At 40.0% G+C, this 22,947-nt stretch overlaps 1 protein-coding gene across 9 annotated transcripts in view; it reads left to right on the top strand.

The window, feature by feature from the left end:
- The window catches only part of Sybu (syntabulin), a 101,558-nt gene that overhangs the window by 73,133 nt on the left and 5,478 nt on the right, over window positions 1-22,947 (top strand). For all 9 annotated transcript variants that reach the window (XM_048802025.1, XM_048802024.1, XM_048802026.1 and 6 more), the window contains 2 exons: window positions 14,307-14,409; window positions 22,660-22,863. In XM_048802025.1, the coding sequence (XP_048657982.1) occupies window positions 14,307-14,409; window positions 22,660-22,863 (307 nt within the window). The remainder of the gene's footprint in view (window positions 1-14,306; window positions 14,410-22,659; window positions 22,864-22,947) is intronic.

The raw sequence follows: 22,947 nt of genomic DNA, 5'->3' as shown, positions 1-22,947 counted from the left end.
CTTTTTTTTTTAATTTTTAATTTTTTTCGTACCAGGGTTGACCTCAAGGACACTCGACCACTGAGCAATATCCCAGCCGTATTTTGTATTTTATTTAGAGACAGGGTCTCACTGAGTTGCTTAGTGCCTTGCTTTTGCTGAGGCTGTGTTTGAACCTGTGATCCTCCTGCCTCAGCCTCCCAAGCTGCTGATATTACAGGCATGTGCCACTGTGCCCGGCCCTTTTTTTTATTTTTTATTTTGCTATGAGACAGGGTCTCACTAAGTTACCTAAGGCCTCACTAAGTTGCTGAGGCTGGCTTTGAACTTGTGATCCTCCTGCCTCAGACTCCTGAGCCGCTGGGATTACAGGCGGTGCAGCACCGTGGCCAGCTGTAAATGTTCTTTCTAAAGTTTCAGCTCTTTGCAAAATCAAGCTAGCGAACACAGGGGAACAAAATTTCCTAATCTTTTGAAGTCCCACACAGGCATATTTTGAAAAACCCACACAGGTGTCATTTTGAAGCATTCATCATTGTGGCATTTCCCTTCCCAGCTTTACCATGTATGAGCTGTGTGACTCTGAGCAAGTTATGTGTGCTCTCCTTCCCTTGTCTGTAAAATGGGAAAACTGCTGTATCTATTTCATAGACTTGATGTGAAGATTAAATGAGGATGTGTGTAAAGCACTTTGCATAGTGTATGCACACAGTAAGCCATTCCTAGCCATTATTGAGAGAACCAGTACTAAACTTTTCACTTGTTTTAGTTTGGCTATTTAATAAACACTTTACCTTAAGACTTGCTTTAAAAAAAAAAAAAAAAAAAAAAAGTCCATGATGTCCACAAGCAAGAATCCTTAGAGAAACTCTTCAGCAGCGTACTTCCAAAACACACAGATAAATAGGCTAATGATAATGATGGACACTTACTGTGCACTTGTAGTGAAACATTATGACACTTAATTCTTACAACTGACCCATGCACTAGGTAGTCCCCTCCCCCTTTTTAGAGTGAGACACTGAAGCATAGTGAGTTTAAACAACTGCCTGAGGTCACTCTGTCATGAAAAACAGATATTTGAACTCTGGACCTACTGATGCTAGAACTTGCTCTTAACCACTGCTGTGATATATATAATTCTATGAAGCATAGTTAGTACCACCTAGTAGTATGCCAAGTAAATTAAGCAGTTGGCTCATTTTCATTGTGAAATGTTCAAAAATGATTCCCAAAGTGTATACTACAGTATGTAACTATATTTAAATAACTATCAAACCTTCTGTTCCTGCTTTCTCAGGCAGCCTATGAGAAAGCCGCTGTACAAGGGACCTCTGGTATGGGTGATTCTAGTAGTGGTCTTAAAGTTTGGTTTCCATATAACTGGAGAATGTATTTAAACCTACAGTACTGGGCCCTGCTTCTGCCTGTAAGTTCATGAGGACTATTTCTCCGTGAGTTGGAAACATGTTCCCAGGAGATGCTGATGCTACTGGTTTGGGACCATACTTGTGAGAATCTCTTAGAGGGATGAGAGAATGATTGGTGAACTTACAAGCAGAAAATGGTTTAAAATCTGTCCCATAATTGCCTTGTCTGCTCCACAAATCAAGTTACTTAATTTCACAGACATTTTGAAGAGACATCTGTCAGCTTTAGTGTGGAGATGCTTAGATTACAATCAAAAGACAGAAATCTTGAACATTTCTGAAATAGGGCAATTGCTTTCTAATGTAGACTTTTCATGGTGGCTTCTCCATCTTCAAAACAATGAGGCCTGGTTTGCAACTCCAATGTTTCCTTCACTTGCAACTCGTTGCTAATGTTTGGCCTTGGAACTAGGAACAAGTTCTGGGCTACATTCAATATCACATGTATTCACAAGGAAGGTCTCCTATCACCTCCCTGGAGCAAGAATTGTCTCCTTCAGTGAGGTTGGATGAATAATCCAGTAACTGGATTATCTTCTCACATCCGTGGGCTGGTCTCCTTGTCAAGGTAAGGAACAGGGTCGTGGAGTGACCTAGCCAAGCCTGACAGGTTACCAGCTAATTTTCCTGATCTTTTAGGTCTGAAAAGTCACCTAGGCATGTTGGATTCTAAAACTGGGATAGTGTAAAGCAAATATTATAGTTTTAACTTTTAGTTCTCCATAAAAACAGGGAAAGGCTTTGAAAGGGATGTAAGGGCAAATGTGCAAGGATAGATAATCCACAGAGCATTTCTTTTTGTCTATGAATACTCTATTTTGCCTCTGGAAATATAAAAAAAATGTTTGTAAGAATGGAAAATCTAGCTGAGTAAATGTGATAAATCCAACTCATTCTCGCATCATCAGAAGAATGAAGAAATAAAATTGAGGTATAAATCATACACTAAATATTATACAGTAGTCAAGTGAATGCTTTACAACTATAAGGAAAATTTTAGCAATATAATATTGAGTGAAAATTGTCTCCAAAGCTTATATACATCATGATAGTCTGTTCATTAAAAAGTTAAAAACAAAATAAGAAACAGTCGTATTAAACTTTTTAGGAATACCAATAGATGTGATAATTCTTTGTAAATGAAAATGGTGAACAAGAGATAGGATGGGGATGGATCACATAAGTAGCTGTAAGTTCATCTCAGTAATTTTGATGACTGGTGTTGATTCCATCATTTATTATAATTTTCAACATAAATACATAACCAAAACAAATATTCAGTAAATAAATCTGGCCATTGATGAGTGTATGTCAAAAAATCAAGGATTATAATTAATCCATTTCTGTGCATCTGAAATTCATACCAAAAAGAAAAAAAAATAAGAAAACAGCTTTCTGGGTTGCAGATAAAATAATGAAATGTCACTCTTTTGTAGAAAAATAGCATGCTTGGTTTCCACACAGAACTCTATGACCTGAGCCTTTTGACTCTTTCTCCCATCTCTCATGTCACTTGTTCCCATTATAAATGGAGACCATTAGAGGCTGTTAGTAGAACTACTTCAGACAGAACTGTGGCAGTAGTATCCCTGGGTAGGAAAATCCTATGTCTCCGTTTCTTGGATCCACCTTTCTGAGAAAGGTAATGTTTTTGCAAGTTGTCTCAGAGAAGTGAAGACAAATTTTGGAGAATGAAAAAAGACAAATGACTCTTAATTTCACCAGTCACAAACACTGGGGCCTGGGTCTTAGGAGGCTTTTAACTAGTCTGCCTACAAGATGCTTTTGTGACCTCATTCCCTGGGGTGGTTACCTCTCCCTTTTCCAGTATTACTCCCTCCATAGACTACAGTTCCCTTTGTCTTGTGACCATCTCCTTCTGCATGTCACAGACTTGAATAGTTGTGAATGGTTTGCAAATGTAGGTAGATCTGTGTGTCTTCTGCATCAAGTCTAGTCCTACTAGTTGGAAACAGTGTTTGCCTTTTTGACTTTTTTGAGAAATTTATGTCCCTCCTAAGACATTTGCCTCTTTCTGAAGCCAGGATTAGGGTTTCAACTTGCTAGATATGCAAAGAGCTGTAGGACATACAAATATGAATTAATGAAATCTCACTGTTGTTAAGATGTTGGCTCCTACAGTGTATAATTTGTGATCCTCAGACCCTACCAGAAGGGTTTGATAATTAGCTACCCCTTATCGTTTAGTGTGCCACAGGTCTTCCTGCGAAGTTAGAGAGTTAGGTCAACACAGCCAACATCTGAGAATTCATTCATGGATTTATAAAGGGAGAGGGAAAAATCCTTATGATCCATCTTCCCCACATGACAGCATTCCCTCATCAGGAGACCCTGCTCCAAATCTTGTCTCCCTGATTTTTGCCTCAAAAGTATTGGGACCCAGATATGGAATATTAGTTGGCTTTTCATCACCATGACTGAAATGCCCAATAAGAACAACTTAAAGGAGGAAAGGTTTATTCTGGCTCAAGGTTTTAAAGGTGTAAGTCCATGGTAACCGGCTTCATTGCTTTGGGCCTGAGGTAAGGCAGAACATCTTGGTGGAAGGGTGAGGCAGAGGGAAGCTGCTAGCTCATGCATGGCAGCCAGGAAGTAGACAGGGAGAGATAGAGAGAGAGAGAGAGAGAGAGAGAGAGAGAGAGAGAGAGGATCCTGGGACAAGACATGGTCTCCATGGGCAAAACTCCAAGGACCCACTGCCTTCTGCTAGGTCCTACCTCATACACTTTCCACTATCTCCCAAGAGTCCACTCAAATTATGAATCCCTTAAAGAATTAATCCCTCATGAGGGCAGCACCCTTAATGATCTAGTCACTTCTCCAAATCCCTGTCTCTGAACATCACGGCATTGGGGACCAAGCCCTCCAACAAATGAGTCTTTGGAGGACATTTTATATCCAAGCCATAATGTGGTTCAGAGAGGAAATTATAAGAAAAAATAAGATAGTGGCAATATTGTAAAGTGCTTATGGATTGCCAGGCACTTTTCTTAAAAAACAGGTTTTACATGAATTAATTTACATGATTCTTACAACAACTCTGTGAGATATAGATATATTATTATATTATTATGTTATTGTCCTCTTTTCAGAGATGAAAATGAGGCATAGAGAGATTAAATGCCTTTCCCATGGTCACATAGATAGTAAATGTGGCTGTTCATAAAAAGCAAAGAGCAACAACTTCATGGAGATTAAAAATTCAAGCAAGTAAGAGAGAAGAAATATTCATGAATCGGGTTGAATGGATATCAAGATGTTGCTCAGCATCCTGAGGCAACAGTGGATTTTCAGCAATTGTCTGTTTCTGTTCTAGAGTTTGCTTTATATGCAGGCAGTTAAATTATAATTCATGGGGTTTTGTATCTTCTAAGGAATGAAAACTGGGTGTTTCTGTGTAATAATTTCACATTAGAAAATAAAATAACTTAAACCTGGTGACTGCAACCACAGTTTAAACCACATTTAATTTTTGAAAATTACCAACCTTTATCATTTAATAACCATCTTGATAATTTGCTAGCAGACCAAGCTATTAGTATCCAACCAAGTTCAGCGTTGTGATTCTGTTCCATTTAAATGGCATAATGGCCGAGGTCAGTGCTGCCGAGAAGACCAAGGGAATGAGCCAATCTGCAGTCAAGTTCTGAGAGGATTGTGAAATAGGAAGCTCCCAGTGCTGCTGCCATGGGTGGCTGGGAACCTGTGAGTCCAGAGTGGATTGTGGCATATAATGAGGTGGCTGACCAGTGGGGACAAACAGGAGGGGAGGCAGTCTAGGCTATTAGTCTTAGAGGCGATTTTTAAAAGTACCTAAATGCACAAGTGAGGGGAAAACATGTGATTTCAGAGTCCCCTTGGATGCCTTGGCAATGAGTTTTAAATTATGTCTTCTCTTTCCCAGCAAGTGGGAGTTTTTCTGTCATTCAGATCTAGAAATGCAAGACAGCACCCTCTTACTGAGAAGAGTGACGAAGGAAGGGGCTCCAAAAGCATTCCCGTCTTTCCTTCCCGATTATGATCTGGACTTGAAGTCACAGCTCTGATCTGACTTATTACCATTGATGGTGTCTCAGTCTCCATTTTTCTTTCCCATGCTTCAATACGCAACCTCGCCTTAACTTTTCCACATGGCACCTTGCTCCACACCCGCCCACTACCACCTTTCTGTCCTGCTTTTCTCTGATTTAGGTTTTGCAGCCAGACATAGAGGACAGGCATCTCATTTTGGTAAACACTGAATAAACACTTTTCCTTAAATAGAAGCAGTAGCCTTTCCCACTACCTTTGTTGAAGGGGCAGAAACTCTGTTTGATTCAGTAACTTTGACAAGATTTCAAAGACAACTACCACGTTAGAGTCTGGAAAATACTTCAGGGAGGATGTGACCTGTTATTACTAGGTCCCCAAGATAATCAGTTAGGATGAAGTTCATGGCCACTGTGGATGCCACCCTTCCCAGTCTATTCAGTGAAAGGCAGTGGCGGAGAAGGCTGTCCCTGGAGCCCATCCACCAAAGGACTTGTTGCTGATTCTATGATGAAGGATGCTTGGTTCCTTTGGTGCTGTCTGTCATGGACATGTGGACCACACTGAAGACAGCAGGTTAGGGTTAAAGGAGTAACCCAGCAGCCATGTGTGCTGGGCTCTGAGATGGTGTTCTCTGCTGAATGTTGTTTGACATCCCCAACTGCACACTGGTTGGTTCTTCATTTAAAAGAGGATTATGAAGACCTCAAACCATGGATCAGTTGCTAGCATCCTACTAGCTTTGCAAACCAAACTTTGTTACATGAGTTTGGCTGGACATGGCCCAGTTTTGAACAACCTGTGCCTTGTGTATGTCCCTATGTTCCCTTCCAGGTCTTTGAAAATGGATTTGCCCTGGGAAAGTGTTCCTGGAGACCTAAAAGAGTAGAGGTCACTTCACAGGTTAAATTCTTTTCTCCTGGGTACTTTGCCCTCCGTTTTAGCTTTTGCTAACTCACCTCTCACTTCATACTGAAGAAAGTTCTGTATTGTAATAGAACTTGAAAAGGAAATCCAGTGTTCCTTCTCTTTGGAGCGCTCTTCTTCACAGCATGGTTCAGGACCACCCACTGCACATTAATCTACAGCAGTTATTAACAATGCAGATTTCTGAGTTCTCATCCTCTTAGATTTTCTGAACTGAAATTCAGTATTGCCCAGAAAGAATCAGTGTCATTAAACTCCCCAGATGATTCTTAGGCATGGTAAGGCATGGGAATTATTATTTGTTACAGTACTAGGTATTAAACCCAGGAGTCCTCTACCCATGAGCCACATCCCCAGCCTTTTTAAGTTTTATTTTGAGGCAGGCTGAGTTAGTGAGGGTCTTTCAGAGTTGCCCAGGTTGGCCTCACACTTGTGATCCTCCTGCCTCAGTCTCCCTAGAAGGCAATTACAAGCATGTGCCACCTTGCCTGGTATTAATAAGTGTAGGTGGATATCATTGAGTGTGTCAGACACTTCCTATTAACTCATTCCATCTTCACACAGCCTGTAAGTTTGGAATTATTATGCCCACGCCCAGAGCAGGGTCTGACACATGACAAGTGTTCAGTAAATATTTGTTCAATAAACAATAAGTTAACCTTTAAAAACGTGTATGTATATACACACATATATACTTAAATGGAGAAATTAAGGCATGGAGAAGTTAAAAAATACTTTGGCAAAACCAAACACCTGGTGAAAAAGATTTATAGCATCTTCTAGTCAAAAATTTTCTCTTCCCTGTCCTTTATTGATGTTTCATTACCCTCTGTGTTTATCATTTTCTCAGTCAGCAGGTGGACTGCCTGCTTTTCTGCCAAGGATTGGTAGCTGACTCAGCCCAAGATGGGCACGTGAACAAGGTGGAGCTTGGAGCTGTCCTTGACTCTGGCTTTCCTAGGGCCACCCCCTGCATGCTTCCTCCTGCCTTATCTCAGACTTCGAAACCACCTGACTGAGGAGACCCTCCTGTGCTGAGCGCTCTGAGTAAATCTACTCATATTTTCCCTGGGGCTTTGTGAAGACTGGGTTCTGACCCAGGGCAACTCTGGAGCTTTTTGGAGCAGTCCATGGGGAGTGTGATTCAGGATCCCCTAACTTTAGAAACACCCTATTGTTTAAATAGAAACTGCTCTTCACTGAACAATGGCAGAGGGAAAACTACTTTTGTAAAGATTGATTATAAAAACATATGACTTGGGGCTGGGGCTCAGCAGCAGTGCACTTGTCTAGCATATGTGAGGAACTAGGTTTGATTCTCATCACCACATATAAATAAATAAAACGAAGGTCTATCAACAACTGAAAAACAAAAGTATGACTTTGGTTAGAACAAGTCATTTCCTCTTATTGGTCTTTTTAAGGGAAAGATATATTGTTTGAAAAGGCCTCTTCTGGCCCTTGAGCCCCTGTACCATTAGTTCTAGCTAAAATAATAATACAGTTCTTGCTGTATGCCAGGGATTGTTCTCATTTCTTAGCATATTTCACAATCACTTAGCAATATCGACTATTAGTATCCTCATCTCCATTTAACAGATGAGGAAATTAAGGCAGGGAGAAGCTAAGTAACTTGCCCAAGGCTCCACAGAGAGTTAAATAGAAGAGCCAAGATTCAAACACAGGAGACTTGATTACAAAGTAATCAAAATACTACATTCTAAGGTACAATTACTTGTATTATAAAAATGTTTTTCTTAAAATGTTTAATTTTTTAAAAGAAAAAAATCCTAAATTTTCTATAAGTAACACCCTGTTTTTGTGTGTGTGAGAGATGGTTAGGAAAGCCAAATAACTCAGAAAGATGATAAAATGAAAATGAATCTTTTTTTTTATATCTGCCTGTTCCCACACCCAAGGGAAACTACTATTAACAGATATTTTTTCATCCTTCAAGGACACTTTTTTTATTTTATGGTTTGTTTTTTTGGAGGGGTAGTGGGAATTGAACCCAGGGATACTTTACCACTCAGCTACTTTCCCAATCCCCTTTGGGTTTTTTTGTATATTTGTTTATTTTGAGACAGGGTCTTGCCATGCTCCTGCCTCAGCCTCCAGAGTTGCTGGGATCACAGGCATGTGCCACTGTATCTGGGTTAGGAAGAATGTTCTATGCACATAGAAGGTTGCATATGATTCGAGGATTTATTTACACAAAAGCAGACATGCCTCGCCCACTGTGCTGCATCTTGTTCTTCTCAACTAACAGCAGGTCTTTGAGGTCCTTTCACTTCAACACACAGAGGTTCACATCACTCGTTTTCATGATTGCAGAATGCTCTCTCAGGCTGCTCTACCACCTGATTTAACCAGTCACTGTTGATGAACCATAAGGTTGTCTGTGCAGTATAAATTCCTAGCCATCCAGTTTTCTTTTCTATGCAGCTAGTATCAGTTCACACTCTTAAACTGTATCTCAGTGTCTGCTTTCACAGACCCTTAGCAGAACACATATTATCCAAGTTTTTTTTTTGGCCAATCTTTTAGGTGAAAAAATTTCCTTGTTTTCATTTACATATTTAATTTAATAAGTGAGATTATATAGCTTTCCATATATATTAGCCTTTCCCCCCCTGTTATCTATCTGTTCGTGTCTTTTGCCCATTTTTCTGTTAGTTATTTTTCTAATTAGTATGAATTTGGGGTAAAAGAAATTAGCCTTTTATCATATGTTGGACCATTTGTCTTTGACTATGTTATTTTTCCATAAGCAGTTTTATTTTTATGTAATTAGATCTATCAATAGAAATTATTTGCTTCTAAATACTTTAAATTTGAAGTTCTCCTTTGCTTCTAAATGTTCATATGTTTTTAAATATATGGCAGCTCCAACAATTGAACATCAGTCACAATGAAGATAAATCATTTCTGAATTTATGATGTAAATGGAAATTATATTTATAATTTTTCAAGAAGACTTCTATTCTGAAATGGAAGAAAATCTGCCTATGTGTCTTCAATCAATTTATTGATCTTTTATAGATACTCTCTTTCTGAAATAAGTATCAGTGGGGGTTCAGGAAAGTGGGGGTTGCAAGAACTAAAAGGAAAGTCCTGTTTGTTTGTAGAGAGTTTCTTTCACTCCTTGGCTGGACCCCCAGGCTTTGCAGCTAAGAGTCTACCCTTCTGATCTACTTCAGAGCATCTCATTTTAATAGTGTCTGCTGTTATTGCATGTGTTCCCTGCTCCAGCTGCTTCCTGATAGCTGTGCTTGGCTTCAGTGAAAGTGGCTCCTCTCTCCTCCCTAGAGACCTTTAAATAAAAGAGCTGCATATCTTTGTGTATGTTGGGGGCGGGGGAAGGCTGGGAGATGAAGGGGTGGGAAACTAATGTTTTTTTCCTTTTTTAAATTTGCTGCCTCTATTTGAGGTGGGGATATTAGATGGTCAACCTGAATTAATTTAATAGCTTTTCAGTGACAAAGGAAAACGGAGGGTTTGGAGTTTCTGAAATCAATGGTTTCAAATGGCTTAATACAGCTTAGTAGATAGCAGGGTCGCTGTGTTCTCAGAGGCCTTGGGTGTTGTGACATATGAGGACTCCATAGTATCCAGAAGGCAGGCAAAAATAATAATGTCCTAGGAGACCTGATTACAGGCAGTGTTTTAAAAATAAGTCCATAGCTGGGGATGTAGCTCATGGTAGAGCACCTGTCTAGCATAGCAAAGCCCTGAGTTCAATGCCCAGCACTGTGAAAATATTTTCTAAAAGAGATTTACTTCATTCCCAGGTTTTTCCTTCCATGTTAATAAGCCTAGTCATCAGTTTTGGCTTTGTTTTTTGGTATTGCCCAGGGATTGAACCCAGAGGCACTTTATCACTGAGCTATGCCCCCCGGTTCTTTTAATTTTTTATAAAAAATTTAAAAAATATATATTAAAAAGGGTCTCACTAAGTTGCTGATCTGGAACTTCTAGTACTCCTGTTCCAACAATCCCAGGTAGCTGGGATTACAGGTGTGCACCTCCACAACCAGCTCAGCACATAGTCCTTTTGTTCCCATTTTTTCTTCTCTACTTCCCTGGTCTTAACCACATGCACACTAGGAGCTTATGACTAACGTTATTAAGAAACACAACACCTCGCAAAAGAATCCAGCAGTACGACCAAACCAAACAGCACTAGCACTTTGGGAGGCCTCCAGGCATAGCTTCTTGATGACTGGAACAGTACCCTCTGCTGCAGGTGCTTCGTCACCCAGAGTTCGGCCTTAGGAAGTACTTGGTAGATGGCAGGGTTGCTCTGTCACCACACTCATCCTCCCTATTGAGTCCTGGAACCCTGGAGCATCAATCTTGCAGCTGACTAAAGACAGTTTTATGAGGGACAAAGGCAGTGCTGATGAGAATGACTTGGATATGCTTTATTTTAAAGTTCCTTTCGGCCTCTCAAACACAGTTTTCAATGGCTAAATAGTGTCCCAAGTTCCACTGCAGTATTTCCAATGATATCAGAGATTTTCCAATTGGATATCTACATGCAGACAAATGAGGCAAATAATGTCTTGACGTTAGGCCAGTGCCATCCCCAAATCCCTACAGATGTGGAGTGTGTTTTATCTTTCAATTTGAGCATATCCTTTGGCTTAAAACTCTACTTTTTTAGGAATTTATAGAGATCAACAAGCAGAGAAATATATACATATATCTTCCCAAGAATATTGAACATTAGTATAGGTTTAAGAGCATGGTACCTGGGGGCAGAAGACCTGGATTCCATTCTTTGTATTAGTTGTGTCTCTTTGTGTACGCCATTCTTTCCTCCCACCCTCTCTCTCATCTATAAAAGGGACTGATAATTGTCCCTACTTCATGAAAAATAAATGAGTTAATATGTAATAGGTGCTTAGGACAGTTTCTGGTATATAATGTTTGTTTCTGATAATACAAAAATTGGACTTAGCTTACATATCATTGATTTTGTTAAAAATGTGGTATGTGTTAGAGATATTCATGTATTATTAAAAAAAATTAAGTAGGTTATATAATAATGTGTTAAGTTTGGATGGTGAATAGTTATATGCCAAAGGTTTAACTATAGTCATTTTTTGGTGATGGAATTATAGATTTTATTTCTCCTTTTTGATCATTGCTGAATTTTCAAAAAAAAATTTAATTGTCTACAAAAAAATAACAAAAGGTGCCTTTTTAACCCCTCTAGAATGATAATAATAGCTAACATTTATTCAGAGCTTATGATGAGTCAGTTGCTTCTCTAAGCTATATATTATGTGTATATTAATAACTCTTTGAAACAATTGCTATCATTATTATTTCTACTTAACAAATAAGGAAACTGAGCCACAGAAAGGTGAAGTGATTTGTCTAAAGTCCTCCAAATGGTAAGCAGAAGTAGTGTTCAACTGAGTCCAGGCCATCTGACTCAGGTTCTGGGTTTGTCAGGTCTCTCTGTGTATGACTTCAGTCACCCAAAAGAACCACACTGAACTACAGTATCTGCAATGATGCTGTAGCTGCAATGTTGAGACCAGATCCTGTCCAAAAATAAAATAAAACTACTTGTCTTGTGTAATCGTTAAAAAGAGCTCATTGATTTTTACATTGTATTTATCAAACTGGAAATGGTTTATATTTTTCAAATCACAAACTGAAGTAGTTGTAAAGTGGCATGTGCATTTTTCAGAACCATATTCAAACAGTTCGGAATATAGCTATGGGGCATCCTGAATGTGTCTGATAATCTTTTTCAGATGTGCAGAAGATGAGATAGAAAACTACTGGGGCAGAGTGACCTTAGGCCCTGCAAATGTGTAAGAGTCAATATATTGAGTTCCAGGATATGAAACAAAGTTATATCTTTAGCTCAGAAAATAGTCACTGCAGATCAAAAGCATCCTGAGGCAACAGTGGATTTTCAGCAATTGTCTGTTTCTGTTCTAGAGTTTGTTTTTTATGCGGGCAATTAAATTATAATTCATGGGTTTTTGTATCTTTTAAAGAATGAAAACTGGGTGTTTCTGAGTAATAATTTCACATTAGAAAATAATAACTTAAACCTGGTGACTGCAACCACAGTTTTATTTTTTAAAATTACCGACCTTTATCATTTAATAACCATCCTGATAATTTGCTAGCAGACAAAGCTATTTGAATTAGGCTGTTATGAAGAGTGTGTTGCTGGATTGCACTACCAATCAAGAATCCTTGAGATTGTAAAACTATAATTCAGCCAGTGCATTACTTAGAAGCAACTACTTAAGTTCAGGGAGCTTCAGGAGTTCTTTACATCATTAGACAAAGTCTCTGCAATCCAGAAGGAATAGCTAGCTGGTCTGGGTCCTCATAAATTGCCACCCTAATCTTCAAATTCTGCTAGGAGCTGGGAGGCATAGCTGTTATCTGGTGAGAAGAGGAAGGTTGGACTTTCTGAGGGTCCCTAGAAGTTGGAGAAGGGACTTTTTTTTCTCCTCAGAGAAAGAGAGAGAGAAGAATCTGTTTATCAGTGGACCAAAGTCTGGCTCTATCTTGTTCCTATGGCTCACCAGGGCCTGTTAAGGAGTTGACAATGTCTAGTTGATTCAGGAAACTTCCTGTTCCCCTGACCCCTCCCATTGCCTTCCCAAAGAGGAAGCATGTTTTCATAGAAGCGTTCTGAAGTTTAATGTCTGCCTTATAAAGCCACCAAGATTAAATGGCAAAAAGAATAGAAATAATTTCTTACAGGGCTGGAACCCAGTAAGCACTCAATAAATAATTCTTATGATGATGATAATCATTGTTCACTGCTGTGAGAAACTCAAGGATTTAGATTACTTTATTTCCCTCAACTCACAAAGGGGAACTGGTTCTCTGGCTTTTAGACTGGAAAAATCACAAATTGTGTGGTGGGAGTTGAGTAACAAGGTCAAATAAAATAGTATAATTTTATTTCCAAAAGCACATGGATTTTTATCTTTCTCTTTAAAAGTCCTCTTTTCCTATTGTTCTCTCTTGCCTCTTCTACCCTCCCCTCATTCCCCAGGCAATCTATGGGAGTATCTCCATTGTTGCTACTTCAAAACTCTGTGCTTTCCATTAGAATGAATTTATGTTAGTCTACCACACAGTATGTTTCTATTATAATCCTACACCCAATTTTTGCTCTGTACTCTAAAGGTAGTAAGATCTTTGTGAACTAAGAAACAACGCTAACCCAAAGCTAAGATTCCGAATTTCGGGATAAGTCACAGGTCCCATATCTGTCACTCTGTTTGGAAATATTAATGTTCTGCTTTTGGTCAAGGTTCTGTTCTTTATAAAAAAAAAAAAAAAAAAAAAAAAAAAAAAAAACAAAACAAAAAAACCTGAAGCTGCAGTTCAGAGAAAGTCAGGTTTGTAATCAGATCTTGCCAGGTCAAACACTTGCCAGGCCTGGCTTTCCTCCTGACTCCTAACCGCTTGACTATCTCTGGACCTAATGTGCCAGATTCAACTATGACTAGCTGACCACAAAATCCCGAAGATCAACTGTCTTGGCAAAACTACTTTTAAACCAATAAGTGTGCTTTTCCTTTTGCTTATACTCTGGGCATGCACGTTGTTGTTGTTGAGTGACAGCCTGACCCAGGGAGGCGGGCATTTCTCTCTGGCCTTGGGCCATTGTTGGTAGTCTGCTGGAAGACTGGCATTAAGATGAAACCAGCCCTGGCTGTGCTTCGAGCCTGTGTTTATGAAACGACGTCCTTGTGCTCCTGCCTTCTCTTGTCTGCTCTGAGAAATCACTGAGAGCCTGGAAGCTCTGGAATTTGGGCCCTTGCTGAGTTAGTGTGTGCAGTGCAGGCGGCAGGGACCTCAGGCAGGGCACTGGCCAGCAGATGCTGTTTCCTTTCCCTCATGCTTCTCTCCCCTGTTGTTTTTCAGGTAGTGAAGCTGATTTTAGCTCCTCCAGCAGCACGGGCAGCATTTCAGCTCCTGAGGTCCATATGTCTACTACGGGAAGCAAGCGGTCCTCTTTCTCACGCAAGTAGGCACTGTCCCCTGCTCTGTAATTAAGCTGCTTTATAGGTGGCTTTTCCGGTACCTTATGTTTCTACAGAAGCACCTGAATTATACCTCCGTTTGTATTTGTTATTATTCAGTGAAGTTTTTATTTTTGGTTGTTTTGTATTTTAGAGTGATTTGCAATTGGGTCTTTTCCTTTCAGCACTTCCTGTGGTCATGTGGAGCCTGTCTTGGGCCCCCACGGCTGTGTCCCATCCAGTCCTCAGCTCTATGTCCACTCATCCTTCTCTCCCTCACTGCCCTGTTGACTCACCTGGGGACCAACCTAATAGTCTCCCATTTCATGAGTCCATCATTTTTAGCTGTAAAGCCTCTGACTTCATCCTTTCTTTCCTCTAGCTGAGCTTGCGTTTTTCATCTTTGTGAAGGAAGCAGTGACCCCTGATCACTCCCAGCATTTACTTGGAGGAGGAGTGAAGAAAGTGTAATGTTGGTGGGCGAGGGCGGGGACCACTGCAAGACGCAATCAGGCAAAGTAGCTGAGTATGTGGGCTCTGGAGCTGGGACCCCTTGCTTGGAGTAGCAGGCCCTGAGCAAGTTGCTTAACTTCTTTAGGCCTCAGTTTCCTAATCTGTAAAATTGAATTATAGGGATACCTTCCACATAGGGTTTCTGGTTGAGTCAGTGCTTGGAGCACAATAAGCATAATGGAATGTTCACTGTTGATGGTATTTGAATTGGGGGAGAGGACTCTAGGAAAATGAAAGCTACCAATCACATTTAGCAGGAGGGGGAATCTCTACCTGCTACCAGTGTCATTGTTCATTCAAGAAGTATTCATTGGGTGTTTACTATGAGACAGGATCTAGAGATAAGGCAGTAAACAAGACTCCGTTAAAGCTATATTTTTTTAGGAGGGCAAGAGAGGCAACAAATAGTAAATGATATAATCACTTTAAAAACCAGTCAGATAAAGGATAGAGAATATAATAGGATTGGTCCCAGGATCCCCCAGTGATAAGGGAGCACTGAGCAGGAACATTAAGGGAGCGATGGAGTCAGCATACCACCACCTGGAGACCACCTTTCTTCTGACTTTTCAAAATCATTTGACTCTCCTTTGCCACAATATCCAAATTTGTCAAAAGGATGTTGAATGGTATGACTTTCAAGATCCCTTTCTGGAGAGAAAGCATTTAGGTTCCAGAAGCTTGCATTTCCAGAATGCAGCAAACAAATACTTCCTATTTCTCAGGTGAGCAGGTTTGTCTAACGTCCACAAAGGAATCTGACACACCTCCAGTGCAGTTTTATTGTAAAAAATAAAACTAAAACTAGGTAAGCCTGTAAGAAGAGTGGAGTCGACTGTGAAAAAACCCAATTGCTCTATCCTCAGATTCCTCCTCTTTGGGGAATAAAGTGCCTCTGGCATCACAGGGCATGAATATAAACATTCTCTATATAAATCAGATATGACTAAGTCTACCAGTCAAACGTTTATCTCACCCATTCAGAAAATTAACACATACCCATGGTACAAGGTATCAAAGAACATAGGCCAAAAACGAAGCCAATTTTATCAAGCATTTCAAAGGAATTTGCATCTATGATTCAATTCTAGGGACATTTCAATAATACAGAAGGACTTTAGAGAGAATGTTCTAGATTGAAATTCATTGTTTCTTTAAGTGATCAAAAATTGACACATTTAAGCATAAGACAAATCGTATATATCCTTCTACCAGAATCTGGTAGCCAAGCAGTAATTGACTTCACACATTTAACAGTAGTTAATAGTTGAAAAAGTGAAACTGACTCCTTACCTTTCTTCATCCAATACGGGCACAGAGCACATCATAGATGATAGAGTAGCTCAAGCATGTCACATAGTCTCTGTTTTGTGGACCATGCTTTGCTGGTGATTCCTGTAGATGAACCGGGTATCCATGCTGAACAATAGTAGCTTGTAATCTTTTTAGTTGTCTGGTTTCTCCTGAGGCAGAGGAAGGTTAGCAGAACCTTTGGTGACGGAGTTGAAAATGTGAGGGACAGGTAGAGTAGGTGAGAGTATTCTTCACAGATGACTATAAAAACAAACCTTTAAGGCTTATTACAAATTTAAGGAAGGCTCACTCCTACTTCTGAGGAATTGTCTTTCTTAAATCTGTTCAGAATCAGATAGAAATGGAAGGGGATGATTGAAATCTGGGGTCAGACAAACTTGGGTTCAAGGTCAGTCTCCATTGTTGATTAGGCATCTGATCCAAAGCCTGAGTTTTCTTGTTCTGGAAAGTGAGGTAATAATAAAATCTACCTCACTGAGTTAAATGAGCTAATGTATTTGACTGCTTGATAAGGTATCCGGACTTATAACAGGGTTAATAGTGCTATTTTTTTCAGTAGTTATAAGAAAATAGGGTCAGTAAAACAGATATGCTGATACTGATGATTATGATTATAATAGTGATTATATTTGTCTGCTAGAGCTACATAACAAAATGTCAGAATGGGTGGCTTAAACAGAAATTTATTTACCCACAATTTTGGAGACTAGAAGTTCAAGATCAAGGTGTCAGCAGAATTGGTTTCTTCTGAGGCCTCCCTCCTTGGCTTACAGATTAACTCAGTTGCTTCCTTAAAAGCCCTGTCTCCAAATGGAATCACATTCTGAAATCCTGAAAGTTAAAGCTTCGTTGTATAAACTTGGGGATGGGAGACACAGTGTAACCCATAACAATGATGATGATGGGTGGTGATGCTGTTGCTCCTGCTGCAGATACAGTGATGGTAATGGTGATGGTGGTGGTGGGGATGATGGGAGGGAGGATGGTGATTGTGGTGATGACACATGAAGTGCCATGGCTAGGGAATAGAAATTCACCAGGGTCCTCATGAGATTTCCTTCTACACTTCTTCTTTTCTCTTACTTTCCACTTACTCTGTTCAGGGATGCAGGAAGGGTACAGCGTTGGTAGAATTTCCTCTCCTCTGGGCACTGGCCCACCAGACCAAGAAATTGAGGGGAGGAGGAGGAGACCAGCACAGGGCATTTCTGTTCATGGCCATGACAAACATGGCATCCTAGTGTCTTCTTTGAAAATGTTTTTTTTTTTTTTTAATCATCATCTATGATGAATTTGTGCTTATACTTATTAGCATTTGAGCTAACATAAAGGAATAGAGCTAATAGCTTTTACAATGTAGTTTCTCTTTTAGAACAGTCTCATAATCTCTTTTCTGAGATATTTATGAAGTCTTGATTATATTGAGTAACCTTTTATAACTTGAAGAATCTTTGCTTTGTTCTGTGTAGGGGGATGGATTCCCACAAAAATCCACATCTAATTTGTCATAAATGGTGTACCTTGGTGCTTTGTTGCATTATATATGTTGTGGTAAATTCTTTAGGTAGTAACTACATGTGTAGCTAGTGCCTAATACACCTGTTTATAGGCCCAAAGGAATGTGTGCCTTTTTTTTTAAATTAGGAGACATGTCTAAAAGTTACAAAGATCTGAATTTGAATCCCAGCTACCTGTGTGTTCTTGGACCATTTATCTTCCTCGAGCCTCAGTTACTTCATGTGTAAATGGGAGGAAAGAACTACATCCACCTTGTAGGATCATGGTCAAGTGAAATGAAACAAAGTTCATAAAGGATCTGAAACAGCACTAGGGTCACAGAAGGTCCTCAGTGAAGGTTAACTCAGAATTGAGTTCCCTGGATCAAAATTAGGGATAGCTCTTGACATTCACTCCTAATTTGTAAGGGTTAATCCTTCATGTTCCGAAGTCATATAAAGAAATAGGCTACCTGATGCCAGGCTTAGAAGTGAAGCATGGAAAAGAAAACCCAAGCCAGAATACATGTTTCTTTTAGCTACTCATAAGGCTCTTCCCTCTCCTGGCCTGCTGAAGTCGGTTTGTCCCAAAGCCATGGAGCCCATCTGTTCCATATAAAATGTCCCCTTCTCACAAAAATGAGAGAGAATGTATTTGGATGATTTCAAAATGAAAGAACTTTTAATTTTAGAATTTGGTAGTTTCATTTATGTGTGATTTTCTGGGTTGACAGCTAGTTGAAATTATATTTGATTTTAAATCAGTAATTAAGGTTTGGAAGCCAAATTTACATCCTCTCCCCCCCCCACACACACACACTCACATTCACATTTGCACACATCTCTCAGTTGGATAAAACTGTAAGTAAAATTGCAAACAGAAGGGAATCTCAAAAAGAAGTTCTACCATATGAAAGGAATCTTCTTCCTCTTTCTTTTTGTAATGCCATTAAGTAATAAAACTAAAGCTAAAACTTTTATCCTGTTTAAGTAATTTTAACATTCTCAAGATTCTTCCCTACACTAGTGGGTGTCAAATCTCTGTAACTAGATTAACAGGAAAGTCCAAACAAGTAGATCCTGTAATACTAGCCTACAGGTCAGTTGCACTTAACCTTTCAACTGCACTTATATGCCCTTTCTGATTTTTCACTTCTAATAAGTGGCAGTTTCAGGACTCAAATCCACTGATCATTTAGAGAGCACTTTCCATGTGCCAGGGAGTAGTGGGGATGTAAAAGAACAGTTTGTGTTCGTGCCTTCAAAGAAGCCCAGTCCAGTAGGCAAGACAAGGAACTATGCAATGGTGACACCATGTGACAAGTTTCAGGATGGAAACTAGCAGAGTATTAGGGAGTATCCAAGAGAGGTACCTGCCCTGGCCTAGGGGACAAAATAAGAGAAGGCTTCTTGGAGTAGCTTCCTTTGAATCTGAAGTAGGAGGCATCCTGGGCATCCTGGTATCCAGGGACGTAGGAAAGGGAGCAAATAACATTCTAGGCAGAGGAGATTATAAATTCAGAAACATAAAGGTGATTATAACCATGGATTCTTCAGGAAACTAGGTTGTTCAGAATGTGGAGTATGAAGAAGGAAGGAGGGCTGGTGAGGATGGGTTGAAAGGGAAGGTGAATTGGACCCTGTGACCATCTTAAGGAGGCTGCTCTTCATTGTAGAGGCAATGCTTAGAGGAGGACAGTGATATTCAGATTCCATTTCAGAAAGACTACTCCAGACACACATCAACCTGCTGCTGTAGTGAACAATGCAAGAGGCAAGGGTGTGAAGAGGGGGCTGTTGCAACGTCTTAGTAGTTGAATGAGAAGGTTGTGTTAAGTCATTGAGGAGGAACAGAAAAGAAAAAAAATTAAGTGGTTAAAATTATAGACTTGAGTCAAGTGTGGTTGGAACATGCTTGTAATCCCAATCTTGAAAGGCTAAGGCAGGGGCATCGCCAGTTTGAGGCCAACCTCAGCAACTTAGCAAAACTGTCTCCAAATAAAAAAAATAAAAAAGGGCTTGAAATGCAGCTCAGTGATAGAGTGCCCCTAGGTTCAATCCCGAGCACTACAAAACCAACCAACCAAATTATAGACTTGATATATTCTGGTAGCCTCTTTTTCCATGTTTCCTCCTTTGTGGGCAATTCCCATTCCTCTTATCCTCCAGATGAATCATCTTAATTTTCTTACTTCACCATAAATCAAACTCAAATATTTTTCAACCAAAACAGGTGTACTGGGAAAAAAAATACGTCTTCAAAACAGCCTCCAAAATGAACCTCAGCCAAATCAGTATTTAACATGGTGTGTATTCCCATCAGGCAATTGGGTTTAATCCAAAACAAGCTTTATGGTCAGAAACTATTTGAAAGAAGAGCAGAAAGAGAGGCTGCTTATGCTAATGATGCCAGAAAGGGAAATAACAGGCAGGTGGGGAAAAGGCAGCTCAAGAGACACATTTGCATCAGAATTAGATTGTCTCTTTTGACTCCATGAATTGGATTTCCTCAATGGTAACTAGCTTTAGTGAGGGCTAAGACATTGGCACTGCAGTATCTGTAGCAACAAGAATGCTTTCTAAAGAGGAAAAATTTATTTTGGCAGTTTCAGAGGTTCAGTCCACAGTCAGTTGACTCTGTAGTTCTGAGCCCAAGGTTTGGGAGAACATCATGGTGGAAGGGAGTGGCAGAGGGAAGCAGCTCAGGATATGGCAACTAAGAAGCAGAAAGGGGGCAGAGGATGGGAAGAATGGAGAAACTCTGGACAAAAGGGAGGGAGTAGGATGAGAGCATGGAGGCAGGAAAGATAGTGGAATGAGATGGACATCATTACCCTTGGTACATGTATGACTACACATATGGTGCAACTCTACATGGTGTACAACCAGAGAAATGAAAAGCTGTGCTCCATTTGTGTACAATGAGTTGAAATGCATTCTGCTGTCAGGTATAACTAACTTTTTAAAACAAATTTTAAAAAAATAAATTAAAAAAAAAAATGAAGCAGAAAGAGAGCTCCATTCACCAAGGACAAAATACAAACCCTAAAGGCATGCCCCCCAGGGGCCTATTTCCTCCATCTAATTGATCCATATCAGTTACCACCTAGATAATCTGCTGATTTAAGTTAAAGCTCTCCTAATCCTGTCACTTCACCTCTGAACATTCTTGCATTGTCTCAAACATGAGCTTTTGTAGGATACTTTATATCTAAATCATAACATTCCACCACTGGACCCCAAAGCCCATGACCATCTCACAATGCAAAACACATTTAATCCATTTCTAAGAATCCCTATAGTCTTAACAGTTTTAGCATTGTCCAAAAGTCCAAGTCCAAAGTCTCTTCTAAGACTCAAAGCAAGCTGTCAGCATGAGTCCCTATAAAAATCAAAAGTAATTGGATATGGATATATATCCATATCCAATATATAATGGCACAGAGTAAACATTTGCATTCCAAAAGGGAGAAATAAGGGCACAGAAAGAACAGGTGGGACCAAAACAAGACCAAAATCCAGCTAAGCAAACAAGCCCTGTAGCTTCTTGTCTAGCATCTGGGGCACATGGCATGGAGACATTCTCTCCAAAAGGCTTGTGCATGGCCTTTCTAGTTACAGCCCACATGGCCTCTCTCTTGATTTGTCACTGCTCAATTCCTGCAGCTTTCCTCAGCAAACATTCTACAATACAGGCATCTTTTAATCTTGGGGGTCTCCACTGCAGGGTCACCTTCCTTTTCACATTTTTATGCATTATCCTCTCAGGGGCTGCCTGCAGGGATTCCAACCCCACTATATGTTGCCTGGCTCCCAGGCCTTCCTTTAAAATCTTGGTAGAACAAATTCCATGCTCCCCTAATTCCAGCATCCTGAATTCCTGGAGAACCAGCATTAATGGTTGACTATAAAGTCTGCCATCATCTTGAGCAGTATCCAGGCCTTCTGGGACTACACCTCCAGTAGCCTCTGAGTGCCTGAGCAGCTAAACACAATGAAAAAAACTTCCTAGAGACGCCCTTGTGCAAGCAGGGTGATCCTGTGATCTCTTCTAAGGAATTTTTACTTTTACACCCTTAAGCCTGAGATGGATGGGTAGTTTTGTTAATTCCTGGAATGCCCTCAAGCCATCTTTCCTATTGTCTCTGAGTAAAGTACTTAGCATATCTTTGGTGGCTTAAAATCTCTTTAACAATCACACCTTTCTTACCGGTTTTACTTGCACTTTTCTGGCCAAACTGAAAGCTCTTCAAATCTTTCTGCTCCTAATTATCACAGTAAACTTAGCTAAAAGCACTCAGCAATATTCATGCCACTGCCTAAATGCTGTACTGCCTTGAAATTTTCTCCACCAGATCAATTAGTCCAGTACTTTTAAATTCAGCCTCACAGAAAAATCTCAGGAATGGATAATATGTAGACAGTTGCCAGAATGTAACATGAATGACCTCTATTCCATTTCCAATAGAAACCACCTTCCTCTCCAAAATTTAATGAGCCCAGTCTTTACTGTTCACAGTCCTATCAACATTTTGGTCTTTTGAGCTCTCACCAGAATTTCCCATTAAGCCCCACTTATAACATTCTAAAACTTCTCCAGCTGACATCATTTGGTTTTTCAAAATTCCTTCATAAACCAGTTCCAAAGACTTTCGAATCACATGGTCAACTTAGTCACAGCAGTGATCCCACTTCTTGGTGCCGATTTCTGTTTTAGTCAGGTTTTTTGTCACTGTGACCAAAAGACCTGACAAGAACAACTTAGAAGAGGAAAACTTTATTTTGGCTCTTGGTTTCTGAGGTTTAGTTCATGGTGGGCCTGAGGTGAGGCAAATATGGTGGAAGGGTGTGGTGGATGGAAACAGCTCAGAACTTGGCAACCAGGAAGCAGAGAACTCTAGCAACAAAAAATCTGTCATGCTTTTTTTTCAGTCGAGGTCCCCATGGGCGAAGTAATGGAGCCTCATCGCACAAGTCTGGCAACAGTCCACCATCCCCACGGGAAAAGGACCTTCTGTCTATGCTGTGCAGGAATCAGCTGAGCCCCATTAATATCCATCCCAATTATGCCCCTTCCTCCCCAAGCAGTAGCAACTCGGGCTCCTACAAAGGAAGTGACTGCAGCCCAGTCATGAGGTAAGTCTTGTTGCCCTCTTAATTCATGCTTGTTAGTTCATACTATTTGGGAAACTTTTCTTTAAAAAAAAAAAAAAGGCGGGG

This window comes from Marmota marmota, unplaced genomic scaffold, assembly GCF_001458135.2.
Source record: "Marmota marmota marmota unplaced genomic scaffold, marMar, whole genome shotgun sequence".
NCBI lineage: Eukaryota > Metazoa > Chordata > Mammalia > Rodentia > Sciuridae > Marmota > Marmota marmota.
This window is presented reverse-complemented; position numbering and strand designations above follow the sequence as displayed.